The following is a 26,498-nucleotide window of genomic DNA, read 5'->3' on the forward strand; positions in this document are numbered from 1 at the left end:
GCAAGTAATCCAATATGCAAAAGAAAAATCAGATAAAAGAAAAAAAAAAGCAAGCAAATAAAAAAGGTGAAAATACTATGTTACGCTCTACTTTCAGTCCCCATAGTCTTCTCTTGATGTAGATGGCTCTCTCCATCAAAAGTATATTGGAATTGGCCTGAATCACCTCATTGTTAAAGCCACATCCATCATAGATCATTACATAAGATGATTTTGTACAATGTTCTTAGTTCTATTCAGTACACTTTGCATCAATTCACATAAGTCTCTCCAGGACTTTCTGAAATCATCTTGCTGATCATTTCTTATAGAACAATATCATCCCAGAACATTTATATGCTATATTCAGCCATTCCCTAGCTGATGGGCATCCACTAGATTTCCAATTCCTTGCCACTACAAAAGCACTGCTTTTTGCACTTGTGGGTTCTTTGTTTCATTATCTCTTTGGGATATAAGCCCAGTAGAAACACTGCTAGATCAAAGGGTATGGACAACTTTTCAAGCATAATTTCAAATTGCTCTCCAGAATGGCTGGATCAATTGACAACTCTACCAACAATGAATCAGTGTTCCAGTTTTCCCACATCCCCTCCAACATTCATCATTATCTTTTCCTGTCATCTTAGCCAATCTGACAGGTGTACCTCAGAGTTGTCTTAATTTGCATTTCTCTAATAAATAGTGATCTAGAGCATTTTTCATATGGCTAGATAGAAATGGCTTTAATTTTTTTTTGAGGCAACTGGAGTTAAGTGACTTGCTAGTAAGTATCTGAGGCTAGATTTGAACTCAGAATCTCCTGACTTCAGGGCTGATACTCTATTCTCCATTCCTTGACTGAGCTGCCCCAATGACTAGGGCAACTTTAAGTTCTTCATTTGAAAACTGTTCAAATCTTGGTTGCATTGGTTTCATTTTCATAATTTAACAAAACTATCCATTTTGCATTTCATGTTCTCTAGTACAGCAATAAACTCTTTCCTTCTCCATAGATGTGAGATATAAGACCGTCTCTTGTTCTTCCATTTTTGAAACACACAATAACTTTCTTTGGTCCTCAACAGCCTTCTTGGCACCAGCGTCGAGCATTAGTGAAAAGTTGGAGCCAAGGTGAAGTAGGCAGACTGTCAAATGGGGGAGGTCGCCATGCCCACTGCCAGGGCCTCACAGCTCTCTCAGGATGGGGCATGAGTGCCAGATGACGGCCATCCTGGGAACAGACACCAGCCACACCACCTGGAGATCCATTAGGATTCAAAGGGTAGTGCTCAGTAGGGTTTCCATCATCATCTACCCAATGGAGTGGGATCAAGCCCTTTGCTTCCAGGTGAGCCTGGAGTTCAGAGGATGAGAAAGCCATATAACCTATAGAAACCAGAGCACAAGCATCAATACAGAGCACTATTATCCACTGATTCCCCTGCACTAAAATCAACTTCTCTATTTTGGAAGCTGCATGCTTCTGTACTCCGAAAAGCTTATTGTTGTTCTGGGAGTCCAATCCATCGCTGCCCCATCTTTGGAACTTCTCCTTGCTTGGTTATTTGCCTTCCTAATTCTACTGTTTCTGACTTAGATCTCACTATTCTTTCCCCAGTCTACCTTCTATTTTCTGCCTTCCCCCCCTTTTTTTTAAAGAGAACATACTCTCTACTCTCTACATACTCTCTACATTTCTCTACTAATTCTAAGGTAAACAAGGTGTGTGTGTGTGTATGTGTATGTGTGTGTATGTATATGTATATAAAATAATCATGAAATCTTAAAGGCAAAAAGTCACCTATCTCAACACAAAGTAATAATTACCTCCATATGTTTTAACTTGCTTATTCTAATATCATTGGAATGATGGGAAATGTGTCACTTCATGAGGCACCACATTTTAGTATAGTTCTAAATTTTTTTTTACTTGTAGTAATTTTTTAAATAGCTTTCTTTTCAAAATATATGCAAAAAGTTTTCAACATTTACCCTTGCAAACACCTGTGTTCCAAATTTTTCTCCCTCCCTTCCCACCTCCTCCCCTCCCTTTCTTTTTAATAAGCTCGCCTACCATGATTCTCATTTTTCTACAAACACTTCAACTTCTTTATCCAAGTCTTTTTTTCTTTGACGATATCTATCATATATACCCTATCATATATCTAGATTTCTTCTACTAGCCCCAATTCTTATTTCCTGGGGTCTCATCTATCCTAACATCTTCATTCTACCCACCCTATAATCACTTTTACCTTCTCCATGGGCACTCCATACTGGCAGCACTCCACCCTCCATTCCTTGAAGCATCAGGGCTGGCCCAGGTCCTATACGAACTGTAGCCCATCTTGACTCAAATCGGCCAGAAATGTTAGCTCGGAGGAGAAGACCAGGCTGAGTGGGAGAAGTGTTTGGAATAGGGTCTTTCTCATCTTCATTAGGGTCTCTCCCAACCCAGCCAAGGAGAGCCAACAGCTGACAGCCATTACACACCCCCAGGCTAAAGGTATCTGTTCGCCTACGAAAGCGTTGCAACTCCATACTAGCATGGACATTGAATGTCACAGCTGCTGCCCAGCCTGGAGATGAAGTTTGAGAAAGTGAAGCATTAGGGAAAGGAGATGAAAGCTTTGTATAAGAAAATATTCATGCTTGCTGTATTGTTCTATAATAAATTACGAGTAAGCTGATTTTGGAAAAACCTGGAAATTGATGCAAAGTGAAGTTAGCTGAACCAGGGGAACAATGTACACAGTAACAGCAATATTGCATATTGCACCATGATTAAGCTACTTTTCACAATACAGTGACCAAAGACAATTCCAAAGGACTTATGATGAAAAATGCTACTCCATATATGTATATTGAAGCCTCTTGTTTTTCACTTCCTTTTTTTCCCCATGGGATTTTTCCCCCCTGTGGATATTTGTCTTCTTTCACAACATAACTAAGATTAATATATGACTGAAAATGAATGGCCAAACTGCTTACCATCTTAGGGAAGGAAGGTAAAGGAGGGAGAAAATTTGGAACTCAAAATTTTAAAATGAATGTTTAAAAATGTTTAAAATGGTTTTTATATGTATTTGGGGGAAAATATTATCCAAAAAAATTCCTTAATTTATATATTATAAATTATAAATAATTTAATTCTTTAATTCACGTAAAAAAACTTACTGAAAGCAGGCAGAAGACATGAGTTTATCTGCCCTATACACACACACACACATACACACATACACACCCCTATACTATACTATACTATACTATACTATACTATACTATACTATACTATACTATACTTCACTTTCACTCAAATGAAAAGTTCACTACAAAGAAGACTGGATCCTTTAAGAACTGACAAGGGCTAGAAAAAAAAGATCTTTTATGCTAAAGGAACTTCAAATGAGGACAGGGAGGAATCTCTGGTCCCTAGCAGAAGGAAGCTAGAATTAAAAAAACCAACCTTTTGCAGAGCCAAGAACATCTGCATAGCTGAAGCCACCAACAAAGGCCACACCTTGAAAAGTGTCCAGTCCAATGGCCTGAGAGCAAAGATCCTGCATTGTCACATCCCAAACCTGAAGAAGGTATGAGGGTAAGAGTCATTAAAAATTAACACTCCTAGGACTGGTACCTCTAGTTTTCAACTATTTCAATCTATGGGAACAAAGTACTTTTGTTTCTCTGCTTACTTCAAACCCAGCCATGTGAAAAGCATCTGCCATCTCTCGATCTCCATTGCTCCCTTCTTCACGCAGTATGGCAACTCGAGGGGCAGGGCCTCCTGAGTAGAAAGGCAAAAAATCTCAAAGATTGATTAAGGAATCTGATTATCCATTATTAATCAGAGAAATGCAAATTAAGACAACTCTGAGATACCACTACACACCTGTCAGATTGGCTAGAGTGACAGGGAAAGATAATGTGGAATGTTGGAGGGGATGTGGGAAAGCAGGGACACTGATACATTGTTAGTAGAATTGTGACTACATCCAGCCATTCTGGAGAACAATTTGGAACTATGCTCAAAAAGTTATCAAACTGTGCATAATACCCTTTGATCCAGCAGTGTTTCTACTGGGCTTATACCCCAAAGAGATACTAAAGAAGGGAAAGGGACCTGTATGTGCCAAAATGTTTGTGGAAGCCCTGTTTAGAGTGGCTAGAAACTGGAAAATGAATGGATGCCCATCAATTGGAGAATGGTTGAGTAAATTGTGGTATAAGAATATTATGGAATATTGTTCTGTAAGGAATGACCAGCAGGATGAATACAGAGAGGACTGGCAAGACTTACATGAACTGATGCTAAGTGAAATGAGCAGAACCAGGAGATCATTATATACCTCAACATATATCTCAACCATATATCTCAACAACAATACTGTTTGAGGATGTATTCTGATGGAAATGGATCTCTTCGATAAAGAGAGCTAATTCAGTTTCAATTGATCAAGGATGGACAGAAGCAGCTACCCCCAAAGAAAGAACACTGGGAAATGAATATAAACTGCTTGCATTTTTGTTTTTCTTCCTATTTATTTATACCTTCTGAATCCAATTCTCCCTGTGCAACAAGAAAACTGTTCGGTTCTGCACACATATATTGTATCTAGGATCTACTGTAACCTATTCAACATGAAAAGGACTGCTTGCCATCTGGGGGAGGGGGTGGAAGGAGGGAGGGGAAAAATCAGAACAGAAGTGAATGCAAGGGATAATACTGTAAACAATTACCCTGGCATGGGTTCTATCAATAAAAAGTTATTAAAAAAAAAAAGGAATCTGATTATCCACTATCACCTCTACCACCACCACCCCAACTCCCTGAATGTAGCAGGCCAACCATCTAATCCTTATCTCCCAAATTTCTTTGATCTTTCTTCTTCCCCCAAGAAGCTGGGCATTCAGGTCCTAATCTCACCAGGTTCATGGGGCACAGAGATTTCAGTAGGAAAAGGTGGTAAGCGGTAGCAAGGTCCTTTCCGTTCTCTCAATCCAGTTTCCTCCTCATTCACACAGTTTGGTTCAGCCTGCAACCGCTCCAACTGGAAACTTGTCTCCTCCCATAATGCTCGTAACTGCCCCACTGTCTCCTCTAAAACAATTGTTCCATTCACTGCCACCTGAACCTGGGAAGAATGAATGAGAGAGATGGAAAGGATAAGAGTCGTCCTGCCTATAAGTCCCAGAACTCAAGCTTGCCCAGTTCCTTCCCAAATTCTTACCCTGGCATGAGGACCATACCCAGCTGTGCGGCCTATGGAAAGGCAGGTTAGGCCAGCATCCTGATAGCATTTCTGCACCTGAGCCTCATCTAGCTCTTGCACCTCAAGTACCAGGCCCAGTTCCTCTGCAAACAACACTGGTAGCACTGGAAGAAGCAAGAGCATAATGGGGGAAAGATTGATGGCATGAAATAGGAAACAGAGGATCAGTAGAACTAAAAGGAATAGGGATTGGCTATCTATATGCTCAAATTCTGTGAAATATGAGAAAAATCAATCTTAAGTTGATGGAGAAGAAAAATAGGAAAAGTTAGAGGCTAAACTTTGAGACACTTGAGATTCATCTCTCACCATCAGCCCCAGAAAAAGGCAAATCCACTTCTATCCCACAGTTCCCAGCAAATGCCATCTCCAGGATACACGTAATGAGACCTCCGTCACTCACATCATGGCCAGAACTTAGGAGATGATCTAAGGAAGAAAGAGTAAGAGTTCATCAGTCTGACTCTTTTGGTTTCTTTCTACATTTCACCATTCGCCTGACAATGAAAGTCAGGCAAAAAAACAGTTTAAATGAGATAGAATGAGAAAGTGGTAACAGACCCCGGAGAGAAAAAAAAAGTGTCCATCCTCATTATACTATGGGCCAGGCCCATATATACATCCCTGATTCTTATGGTCCCTATGGCTCACCTTTTAGCAGCCCCTGGGTAACATTGAAGGCCCAAACAAGATTTTCAGGAACATCCAAGTTGGGAGGCTCCGTCCCAAGTTGGGAGAAGCACTGAGCCAGGGCTGTGCCCCCCAGTCGGTGCTGCCCAGGACTCAGAGGCACATATAAAAGACGTCCTGGAAAATTAAGGAAGTTTGAGGGCAAGGAACAAGAGAAAACCAAACAGGGAATGGGACATAAAGCTGGACTTGGGATTTCATTTGTGTAAAGAACTCCTAAATAAGGATGTTTCCTTTCTTATTGGCATCTTTTCTGCAACATGCAAAGTACTGCCAGAACAGAGAAGCAGGGTCTCGCAGCCACATGTCAGGTCTTCATGGCTTCAAAGTCAGCTCTCTATCCACTGAGTTATGTCCTGAACTTACTACATCTTTATGTGTGTCGGCAATATGCATGAAGATTCTTCAAAGACCATAACTCTCAGGATGTACCAGTTTTCCTTCCCCATTTTCCAGATGTGTAAGTCAAGGGTCATTGAAAGAAGGATGACCTGCCTAACCTCTGATCTTCCAGGAAAGGGAGTGATACCTTGCCCTCCAGGGTTCTTGAGGTCTGGAGTCACAGTGGCCATTATGTCTGGGCAAACAGCATAGGCTGAAATAACTAGAGATCCTAGTATAAGAAAAAACATGGATGAGTTCAGCTTCTCACACTAACCCAGTATTTCAGCTGGCATTCATTATAATACCCCTTTCTTTGACTTTGCTGGCCTTTCTAGCTTTTCCTATCCCTCCATTATCCCATTAAAGCAGTCCCATCTCACCAGGAGCCCTCACGGTTTCATTTCCAACACGAGCAGCCATGCTGAGTGAGTCCTTGCCACCATCCACTGCCACTCCCAGGGCATGCATGACATCTACCATGGCCACACAGGCATCCACCAGAGTCACTCCGTCCCCAGGGAGCTTAGCTGGCCACATCCAATTTCCACTGCACTTCACATCCTGAGTGAGACAAGAAATGACATGTGAAGGTCAGAGAAACCAGAGATATGAGAGAAGAGTGAAAAGGAGGCAAACTGAAACAGGGATATAAGGTCCAGGTAGTTGGTATTTGTAGAGAAACACCAAGTGCCAGAGAAATAAAAGGCTAGAAGAGTGAGTAAACAGGTGAAGGAAAAAGAAAAGCGGAATAAAGGTCATGGTGAGGATATGGCAGTGAAAGGTAATGGGACTGAGATAGTCAGGAAAGTTTGGGAATCAGAAGCAGATCTAGAATCTCACCCGAAGATCAGTGATCTGTGCAAACACTAGATTGGTGAGGGCTTCAGCTACAGCCAGGCGAGCAGCCACTCCTGGGTCCAGCAGGCTTTTGATTGGCTGTTCTCCTAGAGCTGTGGCTGCTCCCACTAGTTCCCTGTGACTCAATGCCACCACTGCCACATCAGCAAGAGGCGTGTGGAGTGGTCCCACACACTGCTGCTGAGCCACTAGTCCACCCACTGACCGGTCCACCTGTGGAATGAATGTTCATAAACTGAGAATGAGTGTTCAGATACTGAGACACAACATTCACACATATCTAGGAAGAGAGAGCTGTGATTCACGAGAGGTATAAAGAAAAATTATGTGGTCCTTAAGAAAGTAAGAATATGAGACATCTGTAAAGAGAGCAGGCAGATAGAACTAAGTGAAGTCCCTGGTGCTGGAAGCCTCAGATAATGATCAGCATCTGGGCCCTAAGGATGATATAGAAGAACTGGTGAAGACTGTCCCTCTGATAAAATCCCACCACTAACTCCCAAACCTTCTTCATCCTGTCCCCTTCCTTCCCGCTATGCTGGAGAAAGTAACCAAGTTTGAAGAACTGGATAAAGCTCAGTTATCTTGTAACTGTATCAAAGATGATCTTGAAATGGGGTGGGGAGGAAGGAGTACCTTGTTAGTTAAGTAGCGCTTGCTAGCCACAGCAGGCAGCCGCAGGACCCGATCCAGAGCCTGAAGGACACTTAATGCAGGGGGCAGAACCAGGGACTGCAGGACGCAGGGAACTCTCTCAAGAAAGAAATCCTGGAAGAGAAATACAGGGTAGTGAAGATCAAGGTCAGGAAACCAAGCATGGATTCAAGACACAAGGTGGGATTAGTTTGGGGTGAAAAGGCATCTGAGGTTACAAAAAGTTGAGAGGCATGGGAAGAAGTCCTCAATCATTCCAACATCAGACCTTTCTGGGCATCTTCCCGAGTACCCAGTCCAATTTCAAGTCCACAGGAGTTGAAGGAAGAACAGAAGACCTGCCCCCATGATCTTGTTTGCCCACAAAACATTTCCGGTCTTCTACTAATACAATCTAGATAGAGACAAAGACAAAGATAAGTAAACTCCACAAAGAGATCAGATTTCTACTCACTAAATCCATATTCTATTCCCATTACCCATTCTATTCTCTCTTCTTATTCTTTGCTGCCCACATACTTATATACAATTACATTTCACCTGTTTCCCAAACACATTCCCATCAATAATTGATTTATGTAGCACTTTAAATTTTACAAAGAGTCATACATGTATTATCACAACTTTTTGATATATGTATTTTATTGAAAGAAAACTGAAGCTGAGAAGTGAAGTGTCTTGCCTAGGGGCTCATAGCTAATTTAGTGTCTGAGACAAAATTTGAACTCAGGTCTTCATGATTTCAGGTCCAACATCCCCTACCCTTCTATCCCCAACTTGTGCAATTTTTACTATGCTTCTTTTAGGTCTTATTGTTCAGTCATGTCCTATTCTTTGTGATCCCTTTGGAGGTTTTCTTGGCAAAGATACTGGATTGATTTACCATTTCTTTCTCCAGCTCATTTTACTGATAAGGAAACTGAGGCAGACAGAGTTAAGTGGGGCTTAACATAGCTAATAAGCTATCTGAGGTCTGATTTGAACTAAGGGAGATGAGTCTTCCGGACTTCAGGTCCAACGTCCACCGCACTAAATTAGCTGCTCTTGCTAATGTCCTATCCATCCTGTCCATCAAAAGACTGATCCATTCTTCCTTCCTGATCATCACCATTCCTGATTTTCTGGACTTCTCACCCGTCCATCTCCCGTGATGGTTCCAACAAAGCAGACTGGACATCGTTCTCGAGAGCAAACTTGTTTCATGAAATCCTTATGAGAAGATCTTGTAAGCAGGGCATTTGATTCCTGGTACTCAGCTCCCCAGATTTCCAGGGCATTCAGTGTTGGGTCTCCCAACTGAAAAAACACATTGGAGAAGGTCAGAAGAAAAATAAAAGATGGTCAGATGGCCCTTGATAACTAAAGCAGAATGACCTCAAGTCAGAAAGATAAGAGTCGTTTCTTCTCTTGACTCCCTCATATTTCTTGCAATTCCTGGAGGTGGAGATATATATATATATATATATATATATATATATATATATACATACTATAGGGAGTATATGTATGACATGGACTTCTTCAAGGCACAATAGAACTTCAGGGTGTGGAATGACATACTTGAAAGCAGCTGGTGTAGATCCTGGCTCCAGCTGGATCACTTAGTTCCTTCAGGACATTTCCTAGGAGAATGGGTGAGATGAGATTGAGACAAACCACTTAGACTGAAGGGTGACAATTTCAGATCTAATTTTACTTACCTAATCTTATTCTGGGGGTGGGAAATGCCTGGACAAGAAGTCTTTAATTTCAATTTCATTTCCATTCTCCCTACCATTCCACTAACTACCATAGTTCCCATTCCCTTTAGGGAATTAGAATTTTTATCTGGAAGGGACGAAAGCCAGTGTTGTGTGATAGTGGGAGAAGATGGTTTGCTGGTTATAAAAATACCTCCTTAACCCTGTCTAGTGGGGTTGTGTTGGGAAAAAAGGTTCTGGGTCCCATCTCATAGTTCCTCACCATTACCACCAGCTCCTTGATCATGAAGGCTACAGATAGGATTCCCTCCAGGTGCCTCCACACAGGCTCGGATCACCCGGTTCATCTTCTGTTCCATCTCAGGGTCACCCCGTTGCACTGCCCCTAAATCTAGTTCACTAGCATTGTCTCCTTGAACCTGTTTGGGGCCAACAAGGTCAGAGATCTTAGTCCTTGTGCACCCTGGTATCCAGCCCACAGCTTTCTCCTTCTACTCACTTGGATGGATGAAGCAGCTCCTCCCCCAAGCCCAATCCTATAGACAGGTCCCCCAACTTTCACAACCTCCATGCCTGTGAAGAATAAAGTAAGATGAGACAGAGTTAGAGAATGGAAAGATAGAACAAGAGCCCATCAAGATGAGTCTTCCAAATTAAGTCCTTCCTCTAGCCCAAGAATACAGGAGAAGAAAATTAAGATTATAGTCTGGGAAAGGACCAAGCAAGTAATAAGTGTTTATTAAAAAATTTAACTTTTCATGTTTTGTATGACTGGTTATATATAAACTTCATCAAAAAAAAATAATTAAAAGGTTAAAAATTGTTTATTGGAAAAAAGAGATTACATTTTTAAAAAACTTTAAATTTTTCTTTTTGTGGTGTGGGTATCTATGCCTGTGATTTTATCAGCATAAGGAATTCCCAGTAAGATACTTCCACCACCAATGCAGATTAGCACTATCTCTTCAATTTATGGTCACAAAGAACTTCTCTGATTTATGGTCATACTTCATTATATGTCGGAGGAAAGACTTGGACCTAGTTCTTTCTGCCTCCACAACTGGTTCTCTATCCACTATAAAGAAGGAAGGAAATATGTAATGAAAGTGGCATCTTGCCACAAGAATAGAACAGCAGTGGGTAAGGGAAGATAATCCCCCATTTCTTAGGCTTTGAAAAACACCAGAGTTCAAGTAGGATATAGGAAACTGACTAGTGAGATGGAAGGACCTCACCTTGTTCGGGGACTTCCTTATTCACATGCTCAGCATTTATGGATCCAATACCGCCAGTAAACATGATTGGCTTGATCCATTCCCGCCGCTGCCCATTTGGGAGACAGAGCCCCAGAGACCGGGCAAAGCCTAGATGGAAGAGATATCCAAAGGGGAATGAAGACTTTTACTCCTCAGCATTCCTAAGGTAAGCCCTCAATCTTCTGAGGAAGATACATGGTTCATAGTGCAAAGGAAGCAACATTGGTACATCAAGACAGTAAGATTGTGGCTTCATGTCTCCCTCCAACTACTTATTAGCTATGTGCTTGAGGACCAGCCTTGCTAAGGCTCTTAACTTATTTGTAAAATGGGGATAATTCATGTAGCACCTGTGCTATGGGTTAGCTGCAAAAATCAAATGAAAATATATATATAACTGTAACCTATTCAACATGTAAAGGACTGCTTGCCATCTAGGGGAGGGGGTGGAGGGAGGGAGGGGAAAAATAGGAACAAAAGTGAATGCAAGGGATAATGCTGTAAAAAAAAAAAAATTTACCCTGGCATGGGTTCTATCAATAAAAAATTATTTAAAAAAAAAATATATATATATATATAATATATATATATATATGCTGTGAACTTAAAAGTGCCACATAAATTCTAGCTATGACCACATAGAGCATTCAGTCCTCAACTCTTGTCTCTTCCCCTCCAGAACCTAGAAATCTAACTCTCATCTCACCCTATACTTTTCTGAAGGGCAGATGATAAATAAGACCCTGTCCATTAGCCTCACCTGCCAGAACTGGTTCTCCAAACTTGTTTCCATAATCAGAGGCTCCATTGCTTGCTTCAATTGCAACTTCAAGAGGATGAGCAAAATTCCTTGGATAATGGAAGTTTGGATCTTCCCAGGGTAAACTATAACCTGGGAGAGTTTACAGGGAGGAAAGGATACTTGTGAGACTTAGGCAGAGGTTACCTGGCACATGAAAACAAGATGAGAATCAGATGGATCAGCAAGATTCAATAAGATTACTCAGACCATTTGTAGGCTCTATGAACTATCTTGAGAGCCTGGCTGACTGAAGAGAGGAGAGATTTAAGGATACCTCACCCCTATGCTGACCCCTATGCCTCACCCCAATCTTTCCAGAGCACTGCTTTACTAAGAATGTTCATTTGGAAAGGAAATCATGATTTTCTCATTATGAAAAACTCCTATTTCAAATAGAATATGGATTTGAGCCACAGGCTAATAGTGTAATACAGGGTGTTTCTAAAATCTTAGTGCAATCTTAAGCAATTAAAACTTTAATAATAAAACATTAGTTTCCTATTAACTTTGATAGCTTAGACTTCTGGGATATCCTGTATAACGAAACTACAGGATACTACAGAATAAGCACCAGTATCAAGACTACCAGCTCAAGAACTTTCCATGTAGCCTGGTAGGGGACAAATCATTCCCTCAGCTAAAGGAAACAGTCCCTATCACAACAGAGGATCTATTAAGTACAATAAGATTTTTATTTGGAAGAGACCTGGGACATGCAGATTGCCAAAGCAATAACCAGCAGTGCCAGCCACGACATGGGCCCCTCGGCCTGTACACTGTACATCTCGGATACGGCCACCAGTTCCTGTAGTAGCGCCACTGAAAGGAGCAACACCTAGAGCATGGAAGAGACAAAGGGGAGACACAGCGACTAAGACAGAAATAAACAAGCCTTTTCAAAGTCTTTTAAGGAATTCTGAATCCAGTTTCCTCTTCTCCTTATAGTTTTCATTCCCTTTAGGAAATAATCTACTCCCAAACCACAATCCTCTCCTAACTTCTACTTCTGTCTCAGGGATTCAGAACTCCAAGTCCCCAAGGCTTTCTGCCCCTGACTCCTAGCTCACCAGTGGGGAAATTGTGAGTCTCTGCTGTGAAGATGACATGTCTTATCCCCGTCTGTTCCTGAAAACGGCTAGGCTTGGAAGGGTCCTCAGGGCATAGGGACTGTACTTCTCGCCCCTGGATACCACTGACAACATAAAAAGCATCAGGCACAATTCTTAATTGATGGTAAAGCCTCAGGTCCTCTGCTCTAAACTTCAGTCTCAAAGAGCTGAAGTTGGAACATCTGGTTTGCCCTAGTCTTAGCCCTTACCTGCTGTTGTCACAAAATTTAATGACATTGTTGGGGTTAGAGGTTGCCTGGGTACTCATTATGGCATCGAACAACGAGTGCTCCAGTTCTTGCCCATCAACCCAAAGTCGACCCTTGAAGAACCAGTGACGACTATGTTCACTACAGGAGATAACACAGGGGAGAATTATGTCAGGAAGGTGGACAATATAATGAGGAATCTGAACAACTTTCCAACACTTTTCAATTCAAGTCCTTGATAAGGTCTTATTTTGTAATGTAAAATCTGACACATCCCATCAGCCAATCAACTTAGAAAGGGGTTAAACACTAAACATGGTTTTTAAGTTGTTTTTTTTTTGGTTAATTTTCAATTATACGTATCATCTCCTCCACCTCACCCCCAACCTCAATTTAATACTTCTTCAATGCTTATTATGGAAGAATATATATTTTTATAATGCTGTCCCTTCACTGTGAAGAGAGCTACTCATCTGCAACCTTTTTAGAGAATGCCATTCTTGAACGGGTTATCACCCAGATACACCATTAGTACAAACGGGGGTTTTCTTAAAGGAAGGCTTCTCTCTTAGAGCCCATCCTCTTAACATCAAGAACTCAGAAGTGAAATAGCAGTGCTAGACACAGAAGTTCAAAGAAGAAAACCAAGCAAGTGACAAACCAAACCTTACCTTTCCCTTACAAACTACAAGAGTCCCGATTAATTTTACCTATTGGACTGAGCTAGGTCAAAGGCCTCCACTATGCTGGGATTACGTTTCAGTTCCTGAAAGCAATGGGTGTAAAAGTCCAGGTCCCAGGAGTCCATGGCCAAACCTAAGGATCAGAATACAGACTGCTGTAACTCCTAGAAGCCAAAACTTCCTGCCCACCCTCATTTTCCTTCTCTCTCTCCCTGATTCTCCTCAGGTCTCCTTGGGTTTCCCTAATGCCTAGGTCTCACCCAGGATACAAACCTAGTTCTTTATTGGCCTTCTCCAGAGCAATTCTTCCCTCAGCCAGGATGTCAATGAGACCATTGCAGGAGGCAGGGGGATTCTCTGTAAAGAAGCTCTGAATAGGTCTGGGGAAGCATTGCTCCGTCATCTGATCATGGATAGTTGCTAAAGCAATAGCTTTCTCCTCAGCTGATGGGGCAGAGGTAAACTGAAAGAACCAAGGAGAGAACAAGATAAACAATGAGAGTAAGAACAATGGAACATATAAGATTCATGAATAGGAAAAGAATTTATGAAGAAACAAAATATATAAATCATTGTGAGAAGTAAAAATGGATTGATTACACAAATAAAACCAATGTTGTAAAAATAGAAGCAAAATAGGTAATTGGGGGAAAAATTTTATAGACAGTTTCTCAGATGAAGGTCTCATGTTTCAAAAATAAGAGAACTTTGTCAAACTTATAAAAATATAAACATTCCTCAATTTAAAAGTGGTTAAAAAATATGAAGAGGCAGTTTTTCAATAAAGAAATCAAGACTATATGTGGGGGAAAAAAAGCTCTAAATATTATCGATTAGAAAAATGCAAATTAAAACTACTTTGAAGTATCATTTCATAGATATATCAGACTGACTAAAATGATGGAAGAGATGTTAGCAGAACTGAAGTGATCCAACTATTTTGTAAAGCAATTGGGAATTATGCCCAAAGGGTTTTAAAACCGGATCTATTCTTTTGCCTCAGCAATACCACTACAGGTCTGTATAGGTGATCAGAGAAAAAGGAAATGAATCTGTATGTTCTAAAATATTTAGAGCACTCTCTTTGTGGCAAAAAACTAGAAGTTGAGGGGATGCCTATTAATTGGGGAATGGCTAAATAAGTTGGGTATATGAATATGATAGAATACAGCTGTGCTATAAGAAATGAGGACCTAAACTAATCTATTTATTTAGTGTTATACCAATCAAACTCCCAAAAAACTACTTTGATGACATAGAAAAAATAACAACAAAGTTCATATGGAAAAACAAAAGGTCAAGAATTTCAAGGGAATTAATGAAAAAAAATCAAATGAAGGTGGCTTAGCTGTACCAGATCTAAAATTATATTATAAAGCAGCAGTTACTAAAACCATCTGGTATTGGCTAAGAAATAGACTAGTTGATCAATGGAATAGGTTAGGTTCAAAGGACAAAACAGCCAATAACTTTAATAATCTAGTGTTTGACAAACCCAAAGATCCCAGTTTTGGGGATAAGAACACATTATTTGACAAAAATTGCTGAGAAAATTGGAAATTAGTATGGCAGAAACTAGGCATTGACCCACACTTAACACCATACACCAAGATAAGGTCAAAATAGGTTCATGACCTAGGCATAAAAAATGAGATTATAAATAAATTGGAAGAGCATAGGATAGTTTACCTCTCAGACCTGTGGAAGAGGGAGGAATTTATGACCAAAAAAGAACTAGAGATCACTATTGATCACAAAATAGAAAATTTGATTATATCAAATTGAAAAGTTTTTGTATAAACAAAACAAATGCAGACAAGATTAGAAGGGAAACAATAAATTGGGAAAACATTTTTACAGCCAAAGGTTCTGATAAAGGCCTCATTTCCAAAATATATAGAGAATTGACTCTAATCTATAAGAAATCAAACCATTCTCCAATTGATAGTCAAAGGATATGAACAGACAATTCTCAGACGAAGAAATTGAAACTATTTATAGACATATGAAAATATGCTCCAAATCATTATTAATCAGAGAAATGCAAATTAAGACAACTCTGAGATACCACTACACACCTGTCAGATTGGCTAGAATGACAGGGAAAGATAATGCAGAATGTTGGAGGGGATGTGGGAAAACAGGGACACTGATACATTGTTGGTGGAATTGTGAACACATCCAGCCATTCTGGAGAGCAATTTGGAGCTATGCTCAAAAAGTTATCAAGCTGTGCATACCCTTTGATCCAGCAGTGTTTCTACTGGGCTTATACCCCAAAGAGATACTAAAGAAGGAAAAGGGACTTGTATGTGCCAAAATGTTTGTGGCAGCCCTGTTTGTAGTGGCTAGAAGCTGGAAAATGAATGGATGCCCATCAATTGGAGAATGGTTGAGTAAATTGTGGTATAAGAACGTTATGGAATATTGTTCTGTAAGGAATGACCAGCAGGATGAATACAGAGAAGACTGGCGAGACTTACATGAACTGATGCTAAGTGAAATGAGCAGAACCAGGAGATCATATATCTCAACATATATCTCAACAACAATACTGTTTGAGGATGTATTCTGATGGAAGTGGATCTCTTCGATAAAGAGTGCTAATTCAGTTTCAATTGATCAAGGATGGACAGAAGCAGCTACCCCCAAAGAAAGAACACTGGGAAATGAATATAAACTGCTTGCATTTTTGTTTTTCTTCCCATTTATTTATACCTTCTGAATCCAATTCTCCCTGTGCAAAAAGAGAACTGTTCGTTCTGCACATATATAGTGTATCTAGGATATACTGTAACCTATTTAACATATAAAGGACTGCTTGCCATCTGGGGGAGAGAGTAGAGGGAGGGAGGGGAAAAATCGGAACAGAAGTGAGTGCAAGGGATAATGCTGTAAAAAATTACCCTGGCATGGGTTCTGTCAATAAAAAGTTATTTAAAAAAAAAAAAAAGAAATGAGGAACATTTTATAAAAACATGGAAATATTTGCATGAAATAATGAAAAATGAATTAGCAGAACCAAGAGAATTATTTGATACAACAGAAATATTGTTCAAACAATGAACTATGAAGTATGAATAGATAAGTTATTCTGAGTATTATAAATGCTTCAATTAACTATAAAGGATCTATGATGTAAGATCTATCCACTTCCAGAGAAAAAAGTAAGCATAGAATGGTTTTACACACATACATACATACACATGTATGTGTTAATGAAGAGTGGAGAGGCAGTTCAAAATTTAAAGTGTAATGTTCCCCAAAATTAAGTCTAATAAAACACACACACACACAGACAAAACAAGAGAGAAAGAGAAATACAGCAAGACATTGAGATAGAAATAAGTAGTACAATTTGCACCCTCTCACCTTAACCCAGGCTCTCTTCCTACTACACCAAATTATTTCAATAATTTTATCTTCTCCTCATAATTTTCCTCCCCCAAACTTCCTGCCATTAGTTCTCTGTTCAAAGCCTTTATTTTCTTACAGTGAGTCGATAGCGCCGGGTTGTCTCTACACGATCCACAGCCTTCAGTCCAGCTGCCCAACACACGGACACAATGTTGGTAGATGCTGGGCTAGAAAAGTTCAATCTAGGAGAAGTTGAAAAAAGACAATGAAGGACTACTGAAGGCAAGTTATTTCTAGGTTCCCATGAATTTAGGACCTCTCCAATATGACAATTTTCTGGCCTTTGTCCTTACCACTTAACACACACATTTCACTTTGCACCCCCTTTTGTCCAACTAAAAATCATTTTTTTTCTTTTTATTCTTTTAGTTTAGTCTAAACGCTCAGGTTTAGACACTTTGTTAGCCCACCAGAAGTGATCATATGATGGAAACCCAATTCATACTAACCAAAGTTATAAGAAAACTTCACATAAACAGGAATGTTAATTCATTCATTATAATGGTACAAAATATTCCTTCCAGGTAGAAGTCACTCAGAATCATAAATCATAGGGCTGTTGGATAAACAAAAATTCACAGAAAGGGAGTTGGATATTACTAACAGCTAAGTCTACCAAGCAATGCGGGAATCTTAAAAATGTTTCTGTCGAGAACTTCACTCATCATTAGAACAAGAATAACCAGGTTAGAGGTTTACTGCTAATATCTTACTTTGGCTTTCCCTATTCTAGATTCCATATAGACCACTTCTCTTCTGGTTAACATTACCTGGAACAGATATACAATTGAATAAGGATAAATTTCCTTCTAGCTCATTTTACAAATAGGAACCTGAGGCAAACTGAGTTGAGTGACTTGCCCAGGGTCACACAGCTAGTCTGAGTCTCTATTTGAACTCAGATCTTCTTGCCTCTAGGTCTGGTACATAAATATTCACACAAATATATAGGGATGGACACACACACACACTCACTCTCTCTCTCTCTCTCTCTCTTTCTTGTTTCTCCAGATAAAATGTAAATTTCTTAAGGATATAAGGCTGTTTTATTCTTGTCATTATATCCCCAGAACTTAAGCACAGTTTCTGGTAAATAGTAAACACTTGATCTTGTTGACAAATCAATATTCCCATCAGGAGTCCCTTTAAAAGCCATTCAGTTTGAGATGCAACACATTGACTGATATCTGATGATGGGTTGTTTCTGAGAATGAGACTTTTGGTCAGATCTCAATTATAAACCTGAGTCCTATAGTCACTACACACTAGTTGACAGTCATTTAACTTCTCTGAGACTAATTTCCTCATCTCTAAAATGTGGGCATTTTTGTTAGAACTGAGTCAGTTAATAAGGGTAAATTAATTTATATAACATAAAATACCAATGTAAATGTCAGCTATTTGTTATATTGAATTTCAGGAAACATCTTCTGATGATGTCAATATCAGAAATGTATGTGAAGTATTACCTTGATGGAAGCCTTCAATTTTGGTACAAGTTAGTATTCTAATTGCAAAATAACATCCTTTTGAAGGCAGTTTGTTGCACTTTTATTTGTATACTCTGTGTTTAGTTCTATATCTTGCATATAGTAAGCATTTTTAAAAAACTATTCTCTAATTGCTCCTGGCTCTCCTTTTCTGAAAACAGATGACTTCTGGCCTAGAGTCAATGGAAGCCAACATCCCTGAGAGCTCATAGAGCTGTTATTCCTTCCTCAGTTTCTTCATTGAAAATCTAGGAGATTGTTGATGCTACCATAAAGGAATAGGATAAGTTTGAATATATTCTCTGCAGGAAAGGGGAGAAAGAAACAGGCAAAAAATATCCCAAGAAGTAGAAACAGCAGAAGCAAAGGTAATGTGAATGCTAGCAGAAGACAGAATAATAAGAGATCATTTATATAAGGATCAAACTCACCTGGGTCCCACCTCAAGTATTACATCATTGGGACCTGGCAAAAGCCAGGACTCTCTTGCCACATCATCCGACTCCAAAGGACATCCAAACAACCATTCCAACTTTTTTGTCTCCTGGGGGTTTGGAAGGGACTCAGCTGTGGAAAAAGTAAAGAAGGTAGGACCTTAGGCAGGCATCTTGACCCTTAGTCCCTGGTACTGCCTTAATATAATGCAAGATTATAATTTCCAATTTTGTGTTTAATTAAATCTCAATAATTGGAATTTTGTTGTTAAATGTTAAAACATAAAACATTAAAAGCAAGCTTTGTTTTAAGTTGTTGAAAGAAATGTCATTAAATATATGGACTTAATTAAATACATAAACTCTCCCCCATTCCCATATAAATTAGGAAGACATTTTTATGAGCTTCTCAGATAGCCCTTGAAAATTAATAAAATATGGATTAAACTTATGATTTCATTGGCACAGGAAACTCCAGGATGAAGAAATCTAACAACACAGGTTAGCTCTGCATCTCAGTTTTAGACAATAAGTCTCAGGCCCAAAGAGAGACAATTGCCAAAAGCCAAATATTTTGTTTACTCAATCCTGCAATTATAAAGAGTTTTCAATTGTCATCCCCCATTCCAACTTTCTATTCATACTGTAAATGAAAACTGGGATAACTTGACTAAGAAAGTCCAGTTCCCATTTTATTTATTCTATTAATTCCATGCTTTGTATATTTGTTTGTATAGCTTTTTTATTGTCTGTCATTTTAAGAAACCACTGAAAACAGCTGACAGTTACAATGGAGATGACGTGGATTTGTAATCATAAACCAAATTAGTATTGCAAATGATACCACTAATTTATTAGAAATAACTGTTAATACATGAAATTAACATTGTGAATAATTCATGAAAATGCTCTACAGAAAATATTTTTTAAATGAATGTTATTTTTGTAGAAATTGTACAGAAAAATCAAATAAAACTAAAAAAAAAGTCACTAACCTGGGATAAATATTCACAATCTAACAAAAACTGCTAGAAAAATTGAAGAGTAGCATGGCAGAAATTAGTTAAAGACCAACATCTCACATGATATACAAAGATAACCTCCAAATGAATAATGACTTAGATAGTCTTGTCATAAGCATACCGAAAGAGCAAGCAATAAATTAATTATCTTTCAGATCTTTGGATAGAAATATGATATGGCTATCAAGAGTTCATGACTAAACAAATGACTGAGGATCTCCCAAGTTTAAATGGCCAATTCTGATTATTTAAAATTAAAATGTTTTTACACAAATAAATCTAATGCTGTTAAGATTCGAAGGAAAAAAATCTTGGCATCAAGTTTCTCTAACAAAGATCTCATATGCAGGAGATACTTCTAATTTATAAGACTAAGAACCATTCCCCAATAGGTAAATGAATATGAACATTAATGGATTGAACAGACAATTTTCAAAGAAAGAAATCCAATCTATATATTATAGTATGAAACAATCACTAATAATTAGAAAACTGCAAATTAAAATATTTTAAGATTCTACCTAAAAGCTATCAGACTGGCAAAGATAATAGGAAAAAAAAAAGTTGGTGTAGCTATGAGAAATCAGATACATTGATTCAACTGATGAAACTATAATTGATCTAGCCATTTTTGGAAAAAAAAACTGCTCATTATTTTCATGTTTTCCTTTGGGGCATTTCCCAACTGATGGCATCCTCTCTTTGCTTCAACAAAGTGAACTCCTATAAATATATTAGAACATATAGGTTCTTTTTCATTTTCCCTGATTAATCTTGGGGAAAAGATCTAATAGTAGTATTGCAAGTTCTAAGAATATACAGTTTTATAACTCTTCAGGCATAATTGCAGATTATCCTCCAAAATGATTGGAAAAATTCAGTTCCATCAATGGTGTGTTACTGTCACAACTTTTCCATATCCCCTCCAATATTTGTCATTTTCCTTCTATCGTTTTTTAGCTAATTTGATAGTTGTGAAATCCCCTTCTCCTCCCCCCCCCCAATTTTCTGTTTTGCTCCTAATCCTGTTTCTTTGGTTTTATTTATGCAAAATCTTTTTAGTTTAGTTTAATCAAGATTATCCATTTTACATATGGCAATGCTCTCTACCTCACTTCCTCAAAAATTATTTCCCTATCCATAAATCTAATAGACAATATATTCCATGTTCTTCTAATGTAATTATTTCTATCTCCATTTGTATTCAGATTATGTATATATTTTGACTTTAATTTGGTAAATGTTGTAAGAGATTGGCCTATAGACCATTTGTGCATACTGCTTTTCAGTCTTTCCAACAATTTTTGCCAAATAGTGAACTTATCCCAAAAGCTTAAATTTTTACATCTGTCAAAGAATATTATAATTAGTATTACTACTGTGTTTACTGTTCCTCTGAAATACTTTTCTGAGCTTACCAAAGAATTTAGATCTGGTACTTTGAAATCTTCCTTTCTATTTTTTTTTAAATTAATTCCATTGATATTTGACCGTTTATTTTATCAAATGAATTGTTGCTGCTACTGTTGATCAACAAGAGGGGACAAGAAGGGAGAGATAATAAAAGTTTGTAAAAATAAATTTTTTTAAAGCTCTCAAATCTACTTTTAATTCTGACTGAGCAAGAATTTATATACTGGATGCTTTTTGACACCCATAGGGTAACTTTTTTTAAACCATCTGAGTCCCTGGGGTCAAGGCGAACTTTCTGTTTTGACTTGACTCACCCTCCAGTTTGGTTTCTTCATTCATAACATGAAAGAGTTAAATGACTTTTACAATCTTCCCAGATTCTCTCCTGACAACCCAGGTAAGCATCTAGACCCATTACCTGTCCAATTCACATTATAACACAGTTCTGTCTCTATTCCCAGTAGCTCAGTCAGCTTCCCCTTGAGTTTCCTCTGGCTGTACCCAGAAGCTGCTCCCTCATGACCAGAAGAACGGACATAGAAGCGAAGTACCTGAGACATCTGCACACATATACCTGAAAATCTGTAACAAAGCAAAAATTGTATAAAGCTGATTTCTCCTTGTTATATCTTCTTTTAAAATTAGACTTCAAAGCATAGGATAGTTTACCTCTCAGATCTGTGGAAGAGGGAGGAATTTATGACCAAAGAAGAACTAGAGATCACTACTGACCACAAAATAGAAAATTTTGATTATAACAAATTGAAAAGTTTTTGTATAAACAAAACAAATGCAGACAAGATTAGAAGGGAAACAATAAACTGGGAAAACATTTTTACAGTCAAAGGTTCTGATAAAGGCCTCATTTCCAAAATATATGGAGAATTGACTCTAATTTATAAGAAATCAAACCATTCTCCAATTGATAAATGGTCAAAGGATATGAACAGACAATTCTCAGACAAAGAAATTAAACTATTTATAGACATATGAAAATATGCTCCAAATCATTATTAATCAAAGAAATACAAATTAAGACAACTCTGAGATACCTCTACACACCTGTCAGATTGGCTAGAATGACAGGGAAAGATAATGTGGAATGTTGGAGGGGATGTGGGAAAACAGGGACACTGATACATTGTTGGTGGAATTGTGAACATATCCAGCCATTCTGGAGAGCAATTTGGAACTATGCTCAAAAAGTTATCAAACTGTGCATACCCTTTGATCCAGCAGTGTTTCTACTGGGCTTATATCCCAAAGAAATACTAAAGAAGGGAAAGGGACCTGTATGTGCCAAAATGTTTGTAGCAGCCCTGTTTGTAGTGTCTAGAAACTGGAAAATGAATGGATGCCCATCAATTGGAGAATAGTTGAGTAAATTGTGGTATATGAACATTATGGAATATTATTGTTCTGTAAGGAATGACCAGCAGAATGAATACAGAGAGGACTGGCGAGACTTACATGAACTGATGCTAAGTGAAATGAGCAGAACCAGGAGATCATTATATATCTCAACAACAATACTGTATGAGGATGTATTCTGATGGAAGTGGATCTCTTCGATAAAGAGAGCTAATTCAGTTTCAACTGAACAAGGATAGACAGAAGCAGCTACATCCAAAGAAAGAACACTGGGAAATGAATATAAACTGCTTGCATTTTTGTTTTTCTTCCCAGGTTATTTATATCTTCTGAATCCAATTCCCCCTTGTAACAAGAGAACTGTTCGATTCTGCACACATATATTGTATCTAGGATATACTGTAACCTATTTAACATGCCATGGGGGGGGGGGGGGGGGAAAAATCAGAACAGAAGTGAGTGCAAGGGATAATGCTGTAAAAAATTACCCTGGCATGGGTTCTGTCAATAAAAAGTTATTTAAAAAAAAAAAAAAGAGGAGAGGGAGGGAGAAAATTTGGAAGTCATTTAAAAAATGAATCTCAAATATTTTTATATGTAAGTGGGAAAAATAAAATTTAAAATTTCAGAAAATAAAAATAAAATAAAATAAAATTAGGCTTCAAGTTCCTCAAGGAAAAGGTTCAGAAGCAGAGAGATTGAAAGAGCAGTACTGGCATGACAGAATTTTAAGGTTTGAGGGAAAGGGTCCCTTTTCCACTCACATCCAATTGAATCCATGGAATTAAATGCTTTGGGGGAAAGGAAAAAGTCAGGGAGAGACAATAAATTTGAGAAACAGAGGTTCCATGGGTAATGCTTCTGTTTTAAGTCTTAATGTGTTGTCACAGAAATACTACCTTACTTCTTACTCAAAAGACCTCTTCACTAGCTTCCCAATCTCCTCTACCTATTATTTCCCACTCCTTTTCAAAGTGAGCACTATGCTCCAATCAGTTTGTGATTTTAATTCCTCTGTATTGCTGCTCCCACCTAGAAGGCTACCTTTTCCCTAAATAACAAATCCTATCACATCCTTCAAAGCCCCAGTTTCAGTACCACCATCTGCTGATCACCTCAGTCATTGTGGCAGCTTCCTTTTATGAACTCAAATAATACCAAATACCTGTACCACTTATTGGGCATTAATTATACATGATAAGAGTCACAGATTCTGGGCTAGAAAGGATCTACTTTAGAGGTTATCTGATCCATTCCCCCTTGTTTTAATGATGAGAATTTCATTAAGTCCCACTAGTAAAGTGGCAAAGTCAAGATTTAAATCCCAAACCAGAAAGGACTCTTTCCGCTGTAACCATTTCTCAGTGTTCCACTTTTTCACTTGAAACTAAGCTTTTAGAGAACAAGGGAACTATGGATGTGTGGGACAGCTTAACTGGCTGCTAAGTCAGTTAATTTTCCAAACATGTTTTTCCTCCTTTTTTATAAGAATTGATTATGGAAGGAGAAGATGTAGAAGAAAGGAAGTAATGACAACGGCAATGACAGTGATGTTAAACAAAAGACCAACATTTTTAAAAGAAAAACACTGTTGTCTTTTAAGTTTGTATTACCCATTGCCTTTTCAGTGCTCTAACAGACCCTAGATAGAAAGAAGTGTGATAACACTGGATTTGGAATGAGAAGATGTGGGATTTGTATCCCTAGTTCTGTAGTTTTTTACCCGTCTTCTTGGGCAAGACATTTAATCCATCAATGTGGTCTGCTGCAAAATGAAAGAATTGGATTCCACACTCTCTAAAAAAGATGCTTTTAACCTATATCTTACAATAGAGATGCTCCCTCTCCTGAAAAGAACACAAATCCTCTACGTCTTAATAATGAGCTCATAATAGCTAAAAATTTATTTACTGAGAAACTAACTTCCAATTAAACTAGTCCTGGGATTATTGTCTGTGCATTGGATATACAATCCACTACTGGGGAGTACCTGAGAAGAATCAGCTTGCTGTTTCAACATGTTTATTTCTTATTTTTCAAAGAGTCTACTAGAAAACCTTTTTATAAAGACCACTGAAGGCCATCTCAAAAGCCACTTCCTCCAGGAGCCTCCCTGGAGATACCCTGGGACCTAGCTTTGTCCTGCTTTTCCCTCAACAATGTAATTGTGTGTGTGTGTGTGTGTGTGTGTGTGTGTGTGTGTATTTTTTTTACGGGGCAAGAGTTAGGAGTGGTCAGGACCCCATTCAGAACCCTACCATCCCTAAAGTGCCAAATATCGATGCAAGTTACTCAGCACTTACAGCACCAAAGGAAGAATGATTTAGGAGCAGCGGCGGCAGCAAGAGCTCGCCAACCCCTTTCTATTCCGCAGGGTAAACACACGTGTTTACGGCAAAGGACTGCCGCGCCTGCGCACTTAATGGAACTATCAGGGTCAAGTACGTGGGCCAAAGGGGCTAAGCAAATGCACCAGCTCCCCGTGACTACTCCGTCCTTGCAAGAGTGTCCGAAGCCCAGTACCCCAGAATTTAGCGCAAACAGGGAAAGCCTCAGAGATTTGCGGGGAAAGGAGAGGAAAGGCGTAAAGCGAGGTAGGGGAAAGACAAATAAATTTTACTCACGCAGAATGAAGTTCGGCAAATGTTGAGGCCCGGGCTTGCCCACGCAGAAGCCGGGTGCTCTTAAACTCTGGGTGGGAGGCGGGACTCAAGAACGGCGGGAACGCTCTTTCTGTGTGTCTCGCGCTCTTTCTGTGTGTCTCGTGACAGGTTCCCCTAACCCCGCCCCCTGCTAGCCCTCCCTTACCCCCACGCTCTTCTCCCCTCTTCCCCATGGAGCTCTGGAGGCTTTTGGCCTTTATTACTTATGCTGATATTCAGCATAATATTTTTTTTCTGTTTCATAATCATGTGTAGCATTTATATAGCGATTTGGGTTTGCAAAGAGCTGTACAAATATCTCATTTTTATTCTCAGCAATTCTGAAGGTATTATTTCTTATCCTCTATTTTATCAATAGGGAAACCGAGGCAAGCAAAGTTTAAGTGATTTGCCTCGGCTCAAATAACCACTTAATGTTAAAAACTCAAAATATCTTATCAAGAAGTTCACTGACTCATAGATGATCCTGGAAAGATTTGATTGTACATTCTTGCCAGAGGAGTGTTTAAATTAGTAGACACGTTATTTGAAACCGAAAGGGAAGTTTCTTACTTCCTATTCTGAAGCATCAGAGCCTACCCTACCCTCCCCATTAATTGGATTTTTCCTAAATTAGGGAATATGACTCTCCACCCCTCATTACTTCTCATTAGTATTGCCTATTATAATTCTCTATCTTTGATTACATTATTTATGAGCTAAGTACTCTGCCAAACAAACTCTGAAAATGCAAATATCAGCAAAAAAGAAAGCCAAGCTCTGCTCTCAAGGAGCTTATGTTCTTTTAGGGAACGACAACACAAAAACAGAAAAGGGGAAGGGAACAAAGTCCAGAATCTAACCCCCCACACATACACCTCGATTACATTCTTTGTTCCAGGTCACAGCCTCCCATATCTTAGATTTCAATTTTCTAATTTAAACTTCAATTCTCTGTATTTCTCTAATTCAGTTTTCATAACTCTGTGGAAGTTAAATCCCCATCCAATTTGTCGTTTTGATGGGTCCCCAGCCCTTATCCCCAGAATTTCTTCTTCCCAAAAGATAGAAAGGGTCACAGCCCAAGGTCTACTCAAAACTGCATGCCA

General features: G+C 38.7%; 1 protein-coding gene across 2 annotated transcripts; it reads right to left on the reverse strand.

Moving 5' to 3' along the window:
- Positions 1–697: 697 nt before the first annotated feature.
- Positions 698–25,566, reverse strand: PFAS (phosphoribosylformylglycinamidine synthase). Of its 2 annotated transcripts, none has more exons than XM_051995726.1 (28): positions 25,372–25,566; positions 21,795–21,958; positions 18,939–19,074; positions 17,094–17,199; positions 13,874–14,063; positions 13,628–13,733; positions 12,918–13,058; positions 12,667–12,791; positions 12,306–12,434; positions 11,558–11,689; positions 10,777–10,905; positions 10,041–10,114; positions 9,804–9,960; positions 9,402–9,463; positions 8,976–9,137; positions 8,110–8,235; positions 7,824–7,955; positions 7,170–7,400; positions 6,710–6,890; positions 6,475–6,558; positions 5,907–6,062; positions 5,565–5,684; positions 5,214–5,359; positions 4,910–5,117; positions 3,678–3,766; positions 3,449–3,563; positions 2,238–2,561; positions 698–1,368 (listed from the first exon to the last, which is right to left on the reverse strand). In XM_051995726.1, the coding sequence occupies exons 2-28, from the start codon at positions 21,934–21,936 to the stop codon at positions 1,061–1,063; spliced, it is 4,011 nt and encodes a 1,336-aa protein (XP_051851686.1). In that variant the 5' UTR covers positions 21,937–21,958; positions 25,372–25,566; the 3' UTR covers positions 698–1,060. The 2 variants fall into 2 exon arrangements, with proteins under 2 accessions (XP_051851686.1, XP_051851685.1); XM_051995725.1 differs by having other exon boundaries at positions 3,678–3,769; positions 25,372–25,565.
- Positions 25,567–26,498: the final 932 nt, after the last annotated feature.

Source organism: Antechinus flavipes, chromosome 4 (genome assembly GCF_016432865.1).
Source record: "Antechinus flavipes isolate AdamAnt ecotype Samford, QLD, Australia chromosome 4, AdamAnt_v2, whole genome shotgun sequence".
NCBI classification, from domain to species: domain Eukaryota; kingdom Metazoa; phylum Chordata; class Mammalia; order Dasyuromorphia; family Dasyuridae; genus Antechinus; species Antechinus flavipes.

Coding starts and splice junctions, on each gene's coding strand:
- PFAS (XM_051995725.1), bottom strand. CDS start 21,936: ATGTCTCAGGTACTTCGCTTCTATGTCCGTTCTTCTGGTCATGAGGGA. Junction 17,200..18,938: donor ATACTTGAGGTGGGACCCAG/GTGAGTTTGATC, acceptor AACTTCTCCTAG/ATTGAACTTTTCTAGCCCAG. Junction 12,435..12,666: donor GACTCACAATTTCCCCACTG/GTGAGCTAGGAG, acceptor TCCATGCTCTAG/GTGTTGCTCCTTTCAGTGGC.